The sequence below is a fragment of the Nothoprocta perdicaria genome, unplaced genomic scaffold (assembly GCF_003342845.1).
Source record: "Nothoprocta perdicaria isolate Ctin4 unplaced genomic scaffold, notPer1 scaffold_24, whole genome shotgun sequence".
Classification (NCBI taxonomy): Eukaryota; Metazoa; Chordata; class Aves; order Tinamiformes; family Tinamidae; genus Nothoprocta; species Nothoprocta perdicaria.
In genome coordinates this window covers 1,462,645-1,481,306 of record NW_020455466.1, presented here as the reverse complement: position 1 = coordinate 1,481,306, position 18,662 = coordinate 1,462,645, and the positions used below count along the sequence as shown (strand labels likewise).

General features: G+C 44.0%; 1 protein-coding gene across 1 annotated transcript in view; it reads left to right on the top strand.

Annotated features, from left to right (window-relative positions):
* The first annotated feature begins 2,143 nt into the window (after positions 1–2,143).
* Positions 2,144–18,662, top strand: part of RIPK1 (receptor interacting serine/threonine kinase 1) — a 22,089-nt gene continuing 5,570 nt past the window's right edge. The window contains exons 1-10 of the mRNA XM_026039774.1: positions 2,144–2,352; positions 3,962–4,115; positions 4,609–4,746; positions 7,104–7,332; positions 8,138–8,287; positions 9,510–9,586; positions 11,930–12,020; positions 14,342–14,908; positions 16,502–16,582; positions 17,544–17,696. Coding sequence (XP_025895559.1) covers positions 2,201–2,352; positions 3,962–4,115; positions 4,609–4,746; positions 7,104–7,332; positions 8,138–8,287; positions 9,510–9,586; positions 11,930–12,020; positions 14,342–14,908; positions 16,502–16,582; positions 17,544–17,696 — 1,792 coding nt within the window. The 5' untranslated portion in view covers positions 2,144–2,200. The remainder of the gene's footprint in view (positions 2,353–3,961; positions 4,116–4,608; positions 4,747–7,103; positions 7,333–8,137; positions 8,288–9,509; positions 9,587–11,929; positions 12,021–14,341; positions 14,909–16,501; positions 16,583–17,543; positions 17,697–18,662) is intronic.

Below are 18,662 nucleotides of genomic sequence, written 5' to 3'. Positions count from 1 at the left end.
CCCGCGCCGCCGCCTTGCCCGCAGCAGCGTGCTCCGGTGGCGCCTTCCCGCTGGGAAATAACGCCAATAACGCGCAAAMACGGAGCCAGCCAGCCCCGGGGGCCGCGTGTGGGCACCGCGGAGGGAGCTTTTTAACTTCTCCTGTAGCATCCCAGGACTGATCAGAGCCCAGGAATGTCGGCCCTGCTCCGGCTGTGTGGGGTTCACCTGCAGCAGGGCTGCCTGCAGGCGCCGTCCCCCTGCTCCTGCTGCCCCTCATCCCCCTGCTCCCTGCATCTGCTGCCCCTCATCCCCCTGCTGCCCCTCATCCCCCTGCTCCCTGCATCTGCTGCCCCTCATCCCCCTGCTCCCTGCTGCCCCTCATCTCCCTGCTCCCTGCTCCTGCTGCTCCTTATCCCCCTGCTCCTGCTGCCCCTCGCCCTCCTGCTCCCCACTCCTGCGGCCCCTCGTCTTCCCGCTCCTGCTGCCCCTCATCCCCCTACTCCCCGCTCCTACTGCCCCTCGTCCAGGCCAGGAAGAGGCCAAGAGGGGCCTGTGAGTTTGTCCAGCCTTCTGCTGCTCGTGTCTTGTATCGGCACCTCTTGTATTAATCACAGTAATTTTTGYATTGCTATATAACTAGATCATCAGGGCGGCCATAGCACAAAAAAAAGTATATAGTAATATTAACCTTATCAGTCGCACTTAACAGTGGATGCTGCAGAGCATCAGATCAGTAACAAATTGCTAAAACAGAGCAGATGGCTTTGAAGGGTGATCCGGCCTAAGCGGCCTAATGATCAGGTCATAATCTTAGGGGTTTATGGGCCGTTTGGGTAGCAGAGCAGGGAGCATAACCCATGATGTTAAAACCACAAAGCCACATATTACACTCTTACTACTCCCTAGAGAAAACCAAACCATGTTACTGGGCAAACCTCCTTCTCTTCTAGTCACCAGCATTGACATTTTTTTACTGTAYGTGTTGACACTTGTTATAAGTAACCCAACCTTAATAAAGATGTCTGGAACATCATATTAAAAATAATTTGCTTAATGATCAAACAAGTGTACAGGGATAGGGGGGGACCCTCTAGGATACCCAYGTAGGCTGAGCTGGTGTGGGATTGAGCTAAACAGAGCTTCGATATTCCTGTTCATTCATTATTCTCATTAAGAATCGTGGATACATCATGTATATAATGATGCATGATAGCTATTAAGGATTGATTTGAACCGTCATGTATCTTAGKAGAAAGCAGTAAAGCTGGCTTGGACTTGAGCCTTTGAGCTTTCCTCCTTGATTTCTCCGTTACGTGACTTTCCCAGGTAATATCAATGAAGTAATATACCAAAATAAGCAGTCTTCCTTCAAAAATCTCCCCACAAATTGCTTTCCTGGGATATCGATACTTAGGAAAAATTCAGGTTTGAAGCACGCCTTTAGTTCAAAGTTCTTATAAACAGAGACCTCCTGCTTAAAGAAAAGAAAAATCACATCCTAGTGCTACAACASAGGAGCCCAAGGAGGATTTGCTCCCACTGTGAGAAAATCTGCCCTGTTGAATGTTATCCCGTTCATCTCAGCATCCGTCTCATGTTTTCCAAAGATAATATACTGCTACTTCTGAATTTCCAAGCCAAGTCACCGAGGTTGTGGTGGCTAATTGTGGATTGGTGGGATAATTCATTATATTAATTCGTAATTCATGTAGGAAGAGTGTCCCATATTGCTGTAGCTGGAGGGAGGGCTGCTTTTCAGCTAACTGTGTAGTGATGATGGGCAGGTAGCCCCAAGCTCTCAGTGACAGTTAACATGACTTTAGAGGTTCACCTTTCAAAATACATAGCGAGTCTGTGGCATCACTAGAGCAGAACATGCCTGAGCAGCCTGAGTAGCTACTAGCTAGATGCAGAATTACCATTATTGTGCAAAAATTCGTGCGCATATGTGACTTGGAACTAATACTTGAATGAGAGACCCCCGCATCCGGGAGGAGGGTATCCCAGTGCCGGCAYCGCGCGCAGGAAAGCCAGGACATTCCCAGCACCCTCCCGGGACAGCAGGGTCCACCGTGGCCTAAGGCAGCCCCTTGCCCAGGCACTGCACAAGGCCTCTGGTGCTGCTTAATGACACCCTCTTTTCCTCTGCGTTACAGATCCGGGACATCTACCGACTATTTTGTTTTGCTTTGATCGCTGAGCCTCGAAGACGGCAAACATGGCACTGGAGGATATCCACATGAACACCCAGGACTTGATCGAGAAGCAACAACTGGATGCCGGAGGGTTTGGAACAATTTCTTTATGCTTTCACAGGAAACATGGATACGTAGTATTAAAAACAGTGTACACAGGACCCCAGCGCACCGAGTAAGTTACAAAACGAATCCTTGTTCAAGTTTATAKTCTTCAGGCAGACTAAATAATTTTTTAAATCCAGTGGAGATAAATCATAATAAAGTGTTGCTGTTTAAAATCCCTGGATCAAGGAAATACTGTCGATGGGGAAAACGATGCATGCAATACAGTACTAGCAACTGTCCTGTAAGTTTTCTTGTTTTTCCCCACAACTTTTGAAGCGTTTTACCTCATTCTTATGGTGAAGTTTCTGTTTTCTTTCGTAATGTGAGCGCTGTTGGTGGGGATTGTTAAAAACGGAGGGGCTTCAGAAGGCCTAAGGGAATGCAGAGCTCAGCAGGTACAGGTTATTTTTAAACTTGCATGTTAAGTTGCACTGCAGTTATGCAGCTGCAGTACAGTAGGAGGTAAACSTGAGTTATTCCGAGGTGTCAGACTCCTTGAGTTAGAGTGTGAACCAAACCCAAGAATTGAATTAGCTGTTGGTTTTAGTGGATTCAGGTCAAGTTCTGGGTCTGCTGCCTCACAGCGATAACAGTCCTAGAGCTCTTCCATTAGTTATTCTTTAGAGAGAGAGGAGGACTAACGTTCCTCTAGTTTGAATTATGAAATACAAATGATAGCAATTGAGTTTTAATTTGCACAAAAGAAAGTGAATTAAGAGATTCTGATAGACCACAGCGCTTAAAATGGACAGTTTTCTCCTCCAGCCTGCTGGATTTTGTTGTTGTTGTTCTCTTTTTTGGTTTGCTTTGCTTAGCTTTGCTGTCATTTTTTCCCCTGTCCCCCAGTGCTTAGATCTGTTGTTCCTTAAAGCTTTGAAGCAAAAGTCTTGAACGAGCACAGACCAAGCAGCGACTGTCTTTCCTGCAGCAGGAGAAAGCCCTTTCCGCTTTAAGTCCCAGCGTAGGGAAGCGTCAGGGAGCAGTACGGCTGAGATTTTACTGCTTCCTCTTGCCTTGCGACTAGAGCAGCAGCAGCAACCAGGGCACCACGCACTTAAAGGCATGGCCACGAGCCTGTTTCGGGGCCTTTGGGGGGCTCCAGCACCACCACTGTGTTGTGCCGAGGCCCAGGGGATGTGTTGGGCTTCCAGTTTGTTTCAGAGCGGTTCACCTGAGCCCAGGCTGCAGGGGCCCCGTGCGCTGGGCAGATCTGCCTGTGGTGAAGCCGTTTCGAAAGTGAAAATGAATGCGAGCCCTTCAGGAAGGAGACGTTTCTTTGCACTTGCCTGTACAGGATGCAGCAGGTCTAGGAGTGGAGTTTGTTTTGATCTGTTTTCCAGCGGCACTTCCAGCCCTCCCCGTGCCTTACTGGGGGATTCGGATGCAGCAGGCAGATGGCAGTGCTGCTCTCTGGAAAGCAGCCCCTAACGCACAGCTGCCCCACAGAAGCCTGCAGGGATCCTCTGCACGAGACGTCTGGGAAGACACAYGGAAACGTAACCTGGAATAAGCAAAGCTGTCCCTGCTCAAAGGCAGCTGAAGGCCTGGATCACCTTGCAGTGGCTCTCAGGGTGTTGACATTTTTGACCGTTATTTTCATTATAACTCAACAGCTTTTTCCTTCCTCTGTTCTTTCTAGCCCGGCACCTAAATTTGGTATAATTTCTGTTTTGCAGATACAATGCGTCCCTCCTTGAGGAAGGCAGGATCATGCATAAACTGCAGCATGACCGAGTGGTAAAGCTACTAGGTATAATTTTGGAAGATGGAAACTACTCACTGGTAATGGAGTATGTGAACCGGGGCAACTTGATGAAAGCTCTGCAGAAAGTGAGCAGTAAATGGAATYGTTAATTACCGAATACTCACGCTGCGTACGGTTGATGTTTGAAGGAGACAACGTGTTGCTTCCACCTCCARAGGGTGGATGGAGGCTCTAACCTCTGCCCCTTCTCCCTTCTGAGGGGCCCGTGGCAGCTCTGCTTTCTCTGGGGACCGCAGAGGACGGTGCCTGTGGCTCGCRGGTCCAACGTGGTGGAGCTCACCAGAGATACGGAGTTCGGGGTCCTAGAGGGTTTTTGTGGAGAGTTTGGGGAATTTGTGATGTAAGAAATGTGGGGTGGCTCTGGATTTATGTTGATGTGGGTCCTAGAAGGACCCTTGTTCATTTTTATTAATCTGGCTTGAGTGAGACTGAGAAAGACTCTCTCAGAGAGCCTGAGAGAGAAAAGAAAGAAAGTTGTCTTTGACGATTCTTTAATAGTTGTAGTAGTTATAGCAGCACATTTTTTAATGGGCAGTATTGTTTTTTTCTTTATTCTAGCTCTCCATGCCTGTGTCAGTGAAAGGGCGCTTTGTGCTGGAGATCACAGAAGGAATGCTTTACCTGCACGAGCAAGGCTTGGTACATAAAGACCTAAAACCAGAAAACATCCTTGTGGACACAGACTTCCACATAAAGGTACTTTTTAGGTTGTAAAATGAATCGTGTTGGGGTTAAAGAGCCCAGTTCAGCCACAGTGGTTGTTATTGCTGATTCACAGATGAACTCCTGTAGTCCAGCAAGCTACAGRTAAGGCAGTGTTAGCAGCAGGCATTGGAGCTGGCATCCTACACAGCCTCTGAGCCTTCCCTTTGCACAGTCTTCTCTGGCTTCCTTTCTTCTGCCATCTGTGAAAACAAAAATCACTTAGGGATACTAGAAAAGAATGAATAAAGCTGTTGAGAATTAATGAACTACAAATAAAAAAAAAACTAAAAAAAAGAAAACATCAAACCTTAATGCACACTGTTTGAACCAAAATAAGACGTCTTAGTGATCATATCTTTTGTCCTCCATTGCAGTAATTTCTCCTCCTGCTTGTACCTCTTCATTTTCTTTCTTTCTTTTGCCTATTATCTTTTCTTCTTTTGTCTCCCTCTTTTTCCCTTAGTCCTCATTATTAAATGAGAGCCACCAGCTACAAAAAAAGCAGCAGGAGATTCCTTCAAAGAATGACTCCTAAACCTGTCCCAAAGCCCTTCTCTTAACTTGAGCAGGCTTTGGATCGAGACTCGTACATGTAGACCCTACTGCAGAGTAAGCCTGAGTAAAATCTGCAGCAGTCCTCAGCAAATGCCCTCTCTCTGGTCAAGGTGAGTTGCAGAAATAAACACTCCCTTATAGTATGAACCTACTGAATGAATTCCCACAATTTGTTATTTCTTGTGGATAAAATAGTGACAATTGACATGACAAAGTCAAGATGTTAGCAGATGATAGTGATGTATGAGCATCTTGTAGATAAGAAAGAGAAGCTGTATTACATTTTTGGGGGGGGGAAATGAGCTCYTTACGCACTTTAAAAGCTCTTTATGCACTTTTATGGACTTTTTCTTAGTTTTCAGCTTGCTTACAYGCACAAAATCAAACTGTCCTGTCATTATGCTGTTTGGCCAACTGACATGGAATCCTGGARTCCAGGATCACATTCAGAAACAAATTATACTTCCTTGAGCAGTTTGATAAGTGTCAYTTAAGATATTTATTGGATCATCTGCCTACTTAAATGTGTCCAATATGGTTAACATTTATTAAAAGAGCCAGTTTTTCTAGGAAACTGCAGRTTGTCAGAGGTTTCTATTGAGTCCTTCTGTGTCTTATCAGGCATCCTCTCACTTGCACACATGAACTGGGACAGCTGCTTCCTCAGCAGGTTGTAACTTAAGTTTTCCTCTTCTCCTGAGCACATCACCTCTAAGAAAGAGGTTGGCCCAAAGCTTCAGAAACTAAAGAAACAATAGGGTAGCTAAAGGCAGCAAGAGAGATGWGCGAGAAAAATGGTGAAGAAGTAAGGCAGGGTGTCACTGCACTTGTATCTGAGTTAAGATTGTGTTATGTAACTAATTCCATTTAAAAGCATCTGAGAGAGGCAGGCCCCTTTCTCATTTGCCTGTCCTGCTGCCTCCCTGCTCCCTAGTGCTGGCACTGCTGTGATCCGACATCACCGCCTCCTCGCAGCGGGTCGGAGGCCAAGGCGACAGCCTGGGGCAGCTCGGGGGGCAGCCCTGGGCTCGGCCAGCTCCTCGTGCCCTCCTCTCCTTGCCCGGGAAGTGTCGGTGCTGAAGCTGCAGGAGCAGTGGAGCGCGTGGCAGGAAGCCCTGGGGAAGGCAGGAAGGATTAACCTCCTCCAGTATGAGGCATTAGTTGCTGCACTCGTAAGGATTCAGTGAAGTTAAGCTCATGATATCCAGATACCCCCGCTTTAACTCTCTCCTCCTCCTAAGTTATTCCATTAACTTGCATGCTTTTCCATGCCTCTTTGGTTTGACATCGGGCAAACTTGGAGCATCTTCTGCCTCCCTTCTGTAGGAAYGTCTAAGGAAGTCTGGTTAAAAAGGAGTAAAAATGGAAAGAGAGTGGAGCAAAGGCACTGGCATCTTGCCGATTCCCTCTGAATTTGAATTCACCAGAATTCACCAGGTKGCAGTTCAAGCAAGTCTTGAACGTKATTGCCAAGATGAGCAAAACTTTGCGTTTGTTTGCATTGTGATGTTGCTYCCAGTGGGGTTAAGTTTCTAATGAAGGTTCAGACCGATGGCTCTTGTTTGGCAGTGCTGTGCCACTTAAGCAAAAAATAAAAGGCAGATGGCATAATTTCCTTTCTTGTAGTTGCATTGTTGTTCTAGTAGCATTTCTAGATCAATAGTAGTAGATGTTATCATCTACTCATTATGAATGTATGAAATGCTTGTTTATCTCCTATGAGATAAACAGGAGATACGTGTCCTRTCTCCTATGAGATAAAGCAGGAGTGAATAGGATGTGTCTTTTTTCAGATTGCGGATCTCGGTGTTGCCTCCTTTAAGAACTGGAGCCGGCTGACCAAAGAGGAGACCATCCGCCAGAAGCAAATCAAGAGCGCTCCGCAGGGCAACGCGGGCACTCTCTTCTATATGGCCCCAGAGCACCTGAGGTCTATTAACGTCAAACCTGTGGAGAAGTCGGACGTTTACAGCTTTGGCATAGTGATTTGGGCAATTTTTGCTGACAAAGAGCCGTATGAACGTAAGTCGGCTGCAAAAAGCCAAAATTAACATTAAATGCTTACCGTTCGTAATATGAAGTTGTGAAATAAATAGCAATAAACTTGCCTGKGCCAAAGAAAAGCTCCTGCTCAGCAGCAGATGGCCAGTAAGAGGCGTCCTTTCATCATTCCTGACTTTTGAGTGTAGACAAGGACATCTGCTTTGCACTTGAAATGCAGGCACGAGCCCAAGCTTGAACACACGATCTATGCACATCCACGTAGGGTAGTTGGAAACCTCCASTCCATGGCAAAGGTTACACACAACTTGGGCATGCCGGGATGGCAGCCCTCATGGGTGCTGTGTCCTGATATGGGCTCGCCACATTTCTTCTTGGTTTTGCCAGGAACATGCACATATTGAGCTCTTGCTTCTTCTGTGTGATGCTAATTTCTCAAAATAGGCTAGTGCAGTCACATAGAGCAACAGAAGCAGAGCTTGGAATTCCAGAGAAGGAGTTTATGCTTACCATTTTGAAAGCTTTTTATTAGCTGGAAGGCTAGTAGTTGTCCATGTGGCCATCCCTGGGTTCTTAGCAAGTGCAGAGATCCATGTTCTAGAGGTGCAGATCTGTCACCTGTACTCTGAATTACCCTTACACTGAGTGAATGTTTAGGTGTGAGATATTTATATATGCAACTCCAGCATCCTTCCTTGAAATCTTCATTCACCATATCCACAAAGACCTGGGAAACTAACTCACTCTATCCTTTACTTTGAAAGAGGCAACTCTTTGGGATATCAAAGCCTATGAGCAGGGCCTGATACGAAATTTTGTTTTKCAGACGGTATAAATGAAGCTCAGATTTGCTTTGGCATCATTCATGGGAACAGACCAGACATTAAAGAGATTATTGAGAAATGTCCGGAGGAAATTATTGACTTAATGAAGCAGTGCTGGGCGCAAGAGCCAGAGAAACGGCCAACCTTTGCAGGTGAGACTTCCTTTCTGTTACGTGTCCATTGGTAGTGAGTAATAGCAACCCATCTGTTTACATAGCCTGTGTGGTCTACTGCCACTTCTGTGATCAAAAGAATTGTATTTGGTTGAACACTTAAAGATAGGAGAAATTGTGTTGACTAGATAGAGCTGAGACRCTGGACCTGCTGAGAGAATGTCCTGTGGAACTTGCTTTAGAAGCTGTCCCAGTTTCACCTTTTGTGAGTGATGAAATAGCTGTAAACTAGCCAGTTATGTAGTCAGATGGCAAAGCAACTGAAGTCAATAAAAGGCGTAAAACTGGATTGAATTGTCTGGAAAAGAGACAAAGCACATTTAGCAAAACAAGCCAATAATCTTGATCTCTTTTTGCTGCCTTTTCTCTCTGCGAATATACGTTTGCCTCAGCCTCAGCATGTTGTGACAAAAAAGAAGAACTACATGTGACAGGAAATGGAGTTTTCAATTTAGATAGGGGCTCAAGAATTTAATATTCGGTGGACGTAGACTGCAGTGTTGATAGGAAATTGTACCAGGAGAAATTTTACTTTTTACTATTTATTTATTTTTACTATTTACTATTTTACTATTTTACTATTTTACTATTTTACTATTTTACTATTACTTATTTACTATTTACTAAAAAATACTATTTTTACTATTTATTACTTTTGTATTTCATCTACATAGTATACTGCTAATGTATTGTTTATCGTTCACAGTAGCTTTCAGTAGCTGATTCTTCCATCTGCAAAATGCTGCTGTCTACCATTTTTATAAATTCTTTCCATAATAATTCAACTATGCAGATATGCATGTGCAGATATGATAGTTGTTAATCAAACAGCTAAGTACAATTGAATATGTCCAGTTTTTAAAACAGAGGTACCCAATTCTTTCGGGGAGTCAAGTCAATGAAAGGACAATCAGCCACAGAGCATAAACTGAGCACTTTTACTCTGAAAAAAAATGCAGAACCGCCTTGCAGGAAATGCAGAAAAAGCAGTAACAAAAGTTCATATTACTGTATTAGGGCTAAACCAGCCCTGTGAACACAAGTTAAGGCATATATTTAATGTGTGTATGTGTGTGTGCACATTGCTGTTCCTGACTTCATTCCTGACTTTGTCAATTTTCCTCTATTAAAATTGTTAAGCAGTATAATTACTTGTATTTTCTATTGAAAAGCACTTTCACACAGCATTTTTTTTTAACAGAAATTTGTGAAGAGTACAAGCCATTTTACTATCAAAATTTACAAAAAAATGTTGAAGACGATCTAAAAAAGTTACAAGTGAGTAGTTTCCTAAGTTCTTTAAGATGCTAATTTCCCCACATCTCCTATCCCCTGGCCCCAGTACGGGGCCAGATTCTGCYACTCTGATACTAATCATACCTGACCAACCTGACTGCCTTCTGGGATTAAATACCTGGATTTGTGGATGAGGGTGAGTCATGGATGTGATTTATCTAAACTTTAGCAAGGCTTTGATGCTGGCCGTCAGAATATTATGGTCTCCCAGTCAGGATGTTCCAGTCTGAGTGGGTTAGAAACTAGTTGGCCAATGTGGCTCTGAGGCAGTGGTTAATGGGTCCTGCTTAGTGGGGGGCTGGTGGAAGGCAAGGGTCAGTGCTGGGACCTGCCCTGGCCCCGAGGTGACAGTGACCTGCGGGCGGCAGGTACGTGGTGTACCCGCTGGAGCTGGAGCACATGGCTGGAGCCATGTGGGGGCTGGAGCACGTGGCTGCAGGGGACCTAACAGCAGCCCCTGAGCGCCTGCAAGGAGTCTGAGAGCAGCCAGCATGAGACACAGGGCATGTGTTGAAATAGGAGATACAGCCTGGAAATACGGGGAGAATCTCTTTCCCCCTTGAGGACAGTCAAGCATGGAGCGAGTTGCCCAGGGAGGCTGCACAGTCTCTGTCCTTGCTGGTTTTTGGGACCTGCCTCTGCGACAAAGCTCTGAGCGACCTGGTCTGATCCCAGAGCTCTGCGCAGCAGGTTGGACCAGAGACCTGCTGAGGTCCCTCCAGTCCGTGTGACCCCGTGATTCTCTGATAGTGCAAGACCCTGAAAAAGCCCCTCCAATAAGTCTCACTCATGGAATGAAGTATTTTTTCTCAGAGATTCAGAAGTGGCAGGATCTGATTTAGACTAAGTGTGAAATATCCCATAAATACATGTTGATTTATTTAATACGTGAAAGTTTGTCCTGTGTTGGACAGCATCTTAGTGAGTACCAGCAGGTGGAGACCATGAAGCTACACAACAGTAATACAAATTCGAGAAATTTGAAGACTAGCATTTTTTCTTAGTGTCTAAGTTAGCCCCTCTGCTTTTTCTACATACAGATTTACAAGTTATGGTAAATAGATTAATTTTATGACAGAAAATAATGATTAAAAATACTTCTTGATTAATGTTTTTGGCTCATTATGGAATCCTTTTTTTTCACAGATTGTAAGTATGAGAAAATTACCAATTTATTTAAACAGTACCAACAGCAAGCAGTGAGAATGCCCGAAATTAGGAGCCCAATCTGTGCAGCAGTGTGAGGCTGTAAAGTGTAGACACTCAGTTATTGTAATTAAGAAAAAGAAGGCCACACTTTCTCTGTGAAATAATTCTTTTACAGTTTTCATTAAAGTGCTTCCTTCTGTCACTAGATCTGTAACTGTGGCCATGCAAGTTTCTGGTTTGGAAAACATGCAGTGTTTGCAAAGCGTTGTTTGATGAAACAAATAATAGATGTACTGGACTTAGCCAAACATGATGTGAAATATGAATGTCATTTTGTGACGGCAGCCTCAAGTCAGGATTGGGGCCAGTTGCCCTGGATGCCTTAGTTCTTGGCCAGTCATAGGCACCAGCTGGCTGCTTTGAAAATGGGCTTCAGATCTCAACCAGGAGAGCTGCTCTTTGCAGCAGGGCACACAGTGAGGGGCACGGAATGAGAGCACAGCATCCAGACAGGGCGATGTGCTGAGCTACGAGCTCGCCTCTGTTAGGCTCATGGGTTAAGGGACTACAGGGTTTGGGTTTTGGGGGTATTCTTTTTGCTTGTAATCATGGAGGCAGAGGCYACAGCCTTCCCAACACTTGTGAAATGTGCCACTGTTCAGTTACTCAAATAAAATCTAAGGACCTAAGGTTGTAGTGAGCTTTAGAACATCATCTTTTCCTGTGGAAAGAGAGTGAATTTGTGGGAAGAGATGAACAGGATAAATCCTGAGCCTTCTCTCACGGCGATTGCTTGAAGAGGAGTCTGACTGTTAAGTGCAAGACAGACTAATGCTTTCCATACAAAAACTGTACGTTTGGAGCAAAACATGCCCATGTGAGCAAGGGTATCGTTTGGCCGGCTCACAGGATCACACACTGCAGTTGTACTGGAGCCTTTCCCCTCTTCAGTGAAAGAGGTTTTTTGTTGTTGTTTTTGTTGGCTTGTTGGTTTTTCTCCTTTGCATCTTCACCAAAGCAGTGAGACTTTCCTGCCAGGCTGTGGTCTCTGAAAAAGAATGAAGTTGTTCCTTCTGGTCACGTCCCTGTAAGACGTGCTTCTTCTTACCACAAAGATACTCTCTTTGGTTTAACCTTCATCTGTAACAAAAATCATTTCTTCTTTCTTATGTGCAGAAAATGTGGCCTGAGCCAAATGAACTGCTCACCAGGATGCAATCCCTTCAAGTAGATGCTGTAGCAGAAGGTAGCAGTAATGGTCAAGTAGGTGAGTGTTGCAAGTCGCTAGCTAGCACATCATTATGCCATATGCTATGCTTAAGATAAAGTCATGAACGTACAGAATTTATGAGGAATTTCACCAGTAAGTGTTTTGAACAGATGTGGTTATTTTGGACTTTAGAGAATTGTATTCACTTTAAAGACTGAGTTTGTTCCTAGACTCCTAAAAATTGTATTCATTGTTTCAAAGTTTCCATCATCTACAACTTGAAGCTCTTTTATTTTATATTCTTCTGCTTTCATCTCCCATGCAGAAAGTTCCCTTTTACATTTGATTTCTTTAACAGTCACTTTGATAATTACTTCTCATACTTGATCTTTCTCCCCTCTTCTTTAGCCATACCAACAGACTTTTGAGTTTTCTGCAAACTTCAGTTCCCTGAAGACTTTACTTCTTCCCACTCGAGCCTTTATACAAATGTTCTGAATGCAGCTAGGACTTAGGATTAGAAAGTACTGCTTTTTATGAGCCTGCTGTTAATCAAATCTGTCTAAGCAATACTAATAGATGAGTCTTCTCTTCTTTTGTCATACTTTCTATTAAGACTTGCTCAAGTTGCATGTCTCACAGTTTATAGAGCTGCCTCATTAGTATGTCATGATTAGTTAAAGTTTTGTGGTAATATATCAAGAAATCTTTCACCAAAGTTTCCTAGAGACAAAGGGTATGGAATCTTATTCACAGCACAGACTTGCAAGCAGCTTTAGAAACTTCAGTGGAAGTAAAATGCTGCTAGTTTGCTCAGCCCCTTTTAAAGATGRAATTTTAGGAGAATTTTAAAAGAATGATGTTCAAGTGTAACATGCAACCATTAAATCTTCTCTAAAGCTTTCCATAACTCTTCAGGAGTACTCATGGATTAGTAGGGCGGCCCCACCACTACCTTTTTAAATGAGTACAGCTGCATTTCCTTTGCAGAACTAGTCAAGTGTGACTGCAGCAGTTACAGGTGCTCTTCTGCCTCAAATATGAAAGGTTCTGTTGTGAATCTGTGCTGCAGAAAGACAGTGTCTTGTCAGCCTGTCAGTCAAAGCCGTTTTATTTCTCCCGTCAATGGGCATTACTCAGCTACTGGCAGTGACGGGTGTCCCGGAGGAGCTGCTGATCTAGCTCAAGCTTACTGGCGAGAATGGCTGCCGTTGTGGTACTGCAAGATTGCTCCTACCCTCCAGTTTTGGTGAGGTTGTGTCTGTATTAGCTTATTCCTCCCACTCCCCACCCAGCACTGTTAGCAGTAGAAATAGAGCGAGTGCRAAAATGCACATTGTGCATGTGTCCTACTACGCTACCATCAGAAGGAAACAGTTTGCGTCCTGCCTAGTCTGGACAGAATTTATGTAATTTGAAGATAAACAGTTCACTGGCATTATCAGAGCTAATCAGAAAACATAAAATTTATGGCACTTTTACAGTGATTTGTGAGTATCACTTGCTTCCAGCAATGCACAGGATTTTCTAGACAACTTTGAAGCTATCAGAGCTCTTTAAGAAAGCCTCTTCAGTCCTGCACTTAAAAAAAGAAAAAAAAAAGATAACAGGTAGTAACAAGCAGATTTTTGTGTTCTTTTTTTTTATTCTGGAAATGCTGCAATGTGATCTAGGTCAGAATGCAAAACAGTCCCATTCAGGACTCAGGTAAAGCTTTCTTTGATACTGAGAGTTAGTTTGAAAGATTTAGGTTTAGGTTTGAAAGATAAGCTCCTTTTTATCTGGTAGATGTTACTTGTGAAAACACACTCTTTGAGACTCTGGAGAACAAACTAGACAAAATAAAATGGATCAGTCAAGCCTCCTGAACTACCCAGAGTGATATTTTGCAAAATTATTTGAAAACATGACCTTAATGACATTTTTTCCTTATGCTGTATGGAATAACCCCATGTTCCAGTGGGTCCTATCCACCATTGTGTTAACACTCCAATTTTGTACTAAACTTAACYAAACTTATGTTAATGCCAATAAAGRCTTACTAGYAAATCAGACCGAGCACGTGCCTCCAGAAACCTTTGAGAGAAGGCTGAGAACTCGACGTCGATATAGCTGGACTATGCAGTGACTCTGACGCCACTAAAGTGAAGGAGATTTTGCCAGTGGCAGCTTGAACAAGCCTGTGCTTTGTAAATAACGATCTGAAATCCTTTCGTAAAAAGTCATTATAAAGTAAAACATTGATTATGATGCAGCTTATTCACATTTCATAAATTACCATAATATGAACAATAGCTTAGTTGGTTCCAGTGTCATTGCAACAAGTTATGTATTTCCATTAGGATACATTTCATATATTTAATTTTCCTCCCTTTCAGATCAGCCTCATTCTCTACACAGCTCTCAGGGTCCCCTGACCAGCCAGGTGGACGAATCCCTTTTTGCTGCCTGTCCTGAGAACGAGCCTGTGGAGAGCTGTGAGACCTCRTTTACGCCTGCTGAGAACCTGGAAAGAAAACTGCAGCAAGAATACAACTACCATGTCTTCGGCAGCCGGATGGATAAATCAGACCCTTCGCCTTTGGTATACACCCCTGAAATGAGAGAGGAGGAAAGGAGACGAAGAGTTTCCTATGATCCATTTGCAAAGCCATCTTCTGCTCTGCAAAGGAGTGAACTCTATCGAAGAGCTGAAAGCACAGGCTCAAACACTAATCCTTATTTTCAGGCACAGCCAGCTATATCACCACCAATATGGGGAAATTTAGGTGTTTTTTATGGGCCAAACCCTAACAGTTTCCTAGCAGGAAACACAGAGGATCTGTATGGATCATGTGCAGTCACCCCATTTAGTCTGACTAAACCTCCTGTGCCTGAAACCTTCCCAAACTCGAAGTCGCACAGCTCTGCAAACTGGCATCCAAAGAATGCAGACGCAGATACAGGTAAGGCTCTTTCTCCTCCTCTGTGTCTGAAAGCCCACTTGTTTTCTTAAAAATGAAACCCGAAACTACTAACACTGATCTGGGATTCAGCAAGATCTTATTTACTTTGCCAAGATCTCTTTTTGTACTTAATGTCATTTTGGGTCACTCAAATGCTCTGGTTTTGATTTCCTTAAACCTGTTTTTACTGATCTTGGGCCATTGACTTCAACCAAATAATTTCTAAAGTGCTAGAGTAATAGAGGGGCTTCAGAGCCAGTGCTCGACTCCTTAGCTACCAGCTCAACAGCAGCAACCAACAGCGGCAGCAGCCGTGGTGAGAGCACCAGAAGCAAGAGCTGTTCCCAGCCATGCTCAGCAAGTAAAGACGTACCACAGAATGTGACATTGATACCATGCATGTGCAGAAACCAAGGTGCACTCATGCACTGGTTTCTCCAGAGAGCTCTCTCCAGTGCTATATGGGGAGCTTCACTCAGGATTTGCTAGTGAACTATAGAATAAGAAGGTATGGAAGCACAGCAAGAATAGAGTACTGAGTTTAGCAAAAAGTAGAAATAAGTGGTCAGTAACCAGAGGCATTAATCATGTACCTTTTAGGAACTGGGTGTAGTAGGAGATATTTTAGTCTGCTTCTACTAAGGTACTGGCTATTTTTAATGTGGCATTCCTTTCCAGAGCTTCTCACAAGGAGATCAAGGAATGCCTGGCTCATTATCAAGTATAATGGCACAAAGATGCCATTCTGTTCAATTATGTATGCAGGGGCTGTCATTAGTTGCTTACTTGAGTTTGCTTGCCGACATGAATCTGAGAGCTGTCATGTCAGGAGGAAAGGATTAGAACATCACTAATAAAATAAAATCCTTTGATTAAAAAAAAAAAAAGAAAAAGAGAAGGAAGTTATTATAGGGAGAGAGCATGCAACAGTATAGGAGATGTCAGCCTGAATTTTAGAAGACGTGTATGGTAGCTCTCCCCCTTGACTTTCTGGGCACAGTAGCCTAGTCACTCGTAGTGCTCCAGTGTGAATTGCCATAGCTCATCTGGGAGCATATTAAGAAATTGCTACCCCAAGGAGAAGGTCACATCTCTGCCAGATATAACTGTCCCCAGCAGAAGGTGCAGGGGTGTCCCGTTTCTTTACTACAGCAAGTCACGTCTGTTGTGCTAGCATGAACTGCARTCACTGTCAGCTGGAAGCAGGAGCAGCCCTTTGGGGAGCTTTCCRGCTTTGGAACGTGCCAGTGTGGATCCCTGACACGGGCAGCGCCGTCCTTGGCCGCGCTCTGGCCCTGTGCAGCCCTCTCCTGGGCGGGTGTTGGGGCCCCCGTGTGCAGCACCCACCTCCCGACGGGGCCGCTCGGCGCTGCCGTGCAGTCACTGAGCAACCAGGGCGATGGGAGTCGCATTAGCTGAAGTTATTCAAGGGGATGAAGTCCTGCTCATTAAGAGGCTTCCTTTGCTGTCTTTTTGCATATAATAGCAGAAGGTCTATACCCATACTATTAAGTATGTTTGCTTTTTTTATATATTATTCTCTGATTCTCCTCAGTATTTCAGTCAGCGCTTCTGTTTTTTCTCTTTGTTTAGGTAACAAGGATTCCAATTCTTTCACGAGGGGGAATTTTGCCTATTATCCTAACCCACCTCAGTTAACCAGAATAAACACAGGCAAGTGCTATAGCTTTATCTGTCCCGGTAGCCAACAGGGCATGCATTGCTTCTTGAGCAGGAACGCGATTATGTCCAGCGCCTTTATGTGACTGCTTACTATCTCTAACCACAGCAGAACTTAGCACTAYCAGTTTCTAGAATTAATTTCATTCTCTAGCAAGGCATAGATTCACATTCAGAGGTGAATATATATTTGATGGATCAAGAACTTTATGCTCTCTGACATAAGGTAGCTGTAAAAAATAATTAAATAAATAAGAAGGCATTGTGCTGGCGTCTGTACTTCAGTTTTAGGTATATGTTGTGTTACTTGCCATTTAGACTAGCATTGGAACATWTAAAAAAAAATTATGCAGGCAGACTTTGGCAAACTATCAAAAGTATAAAAAAGTGATGTCACCTAACAGGACAAGTTCTAGTCCTTTCATTTCATTCAGTGTGTGTGCTATTTGGACAACTGCAAGCAAAAGATACCAGACTAGGCAAGTGGGCTACAGATGCAAGCTCTTAGAGGTGCACACAATTCAGCTGGGCATTTGTTCACCCATTCTTGCAGGTACACCTTGACTTTGTTGCTCTGAGGTTACGGTCTGCAAGTAAATGTGCAACTGTATTCCATTAGGTATCCTAGAAAATGTGCTGGTCTTGGTGTTACATCCAAAACAGCAGAGTGGATATAAAAATCTTCAAAAAGGTTGTTGAAACGAAGACTTGATTTCCTGTGCAAATAGATAAAACTGAGCACTAGATTTTTATATGCAGGAATGAGCTATATTGTGAAAGTGATGCCAACAAGACACCATAGTAGAACATGAAATATGGATAACTTAGGAGCAATCAATAGTGATTCTCTGTAGTCTGTGATTAATAGAGCCTTCCTCCTTATCCGTCACATGTCACTTGATATTTGGAACCATATGCAGTTGTTGATAAATTTGTGTTGATTTCCCTTATACAGACGATTCTGTCAAATACAACATAACTAGCTGTACTGGAATTCAAATCGGATCCCACAATCTAATGAAGATTGACGAGCAGAATCAGCACATAAGCACTTCTGCTGTCATCCCAGAAACATCTTATTCGGATTATGAAGCAACGGGTATATTTGGTAAGAGACATAGCTCCCGATTTTGGAATATTCTCCCCCTATAGTGTACCTTTGAGACTGTCTTACTTTGGAATGTGTGAAAGCAGAACAGCTTTCTCCTTCCTTCTGATACCTGAAAAATGACTCCGTGGGTCCTTTCCTACTGTAGCATAACACTCAGCCCTGCATAAAGCAAATAATAGTTTGTGCTGGTCCTGTTCTGCTATACTAACTGGGGACCTCATTTGTGTAGTAGTTTCATGATGTCATATGAGACAGCAGATGCAAGTATGGATGTGTAGGCATCAGGAAGCAGAGCAGTAATGACTGTAGACTCAATAGAAGCAGTGTCCAGGTTAATGACCCTCCCCTGACCTGTGATTTTAATATTTTGATTTGGTAGAAATTGGAACATATTTAAATTTAATATATTTTCATTGATCACAGTGGGGTTAAATAAGCTCTGTGTATTCCTAGGTATATGGGTTAATAGTGCCCAAGAGCACGAAGGGCATTGTGGAGACATTAGTCARGCTTTATATGTACTCTGAAGGAATGTCTCCATTTTGCAGATGTTTGAATGACAAACTATGGTAGTCTCAGATCAAAAAGAAAGGTCAACACCTGATTAGTGAATAGGTGGGTCTTGACARTGAGTGCCTGTTCTGCAGTATTTGGCAGCATTGCCCCTGTGACAYCCTCTCTTGATTGTATCCCCCAAGTTTTGCCTCCCTTTATTACCACAACTTAGCTTGGGAAGAAGAGCAGAGATGATCTCGAAGGGCAGGGCTCTGGAGCGGGCGCTCGCACCGCGGGCCCTGCCTCGAGGGGCACAACCACGACCCAAGCGGCACAGGGAGGAGAGGCAGCCCCAGCCGCCCGCGCAGGCAGYGCGAGCCGCGCACCACAGGCRGCTCTGAGGCAGCGAGCGGCRCCCGCATGGGAGGTGGCCCAAGCCCCACATGCACAAGAGCCGCCCCAGGGGAG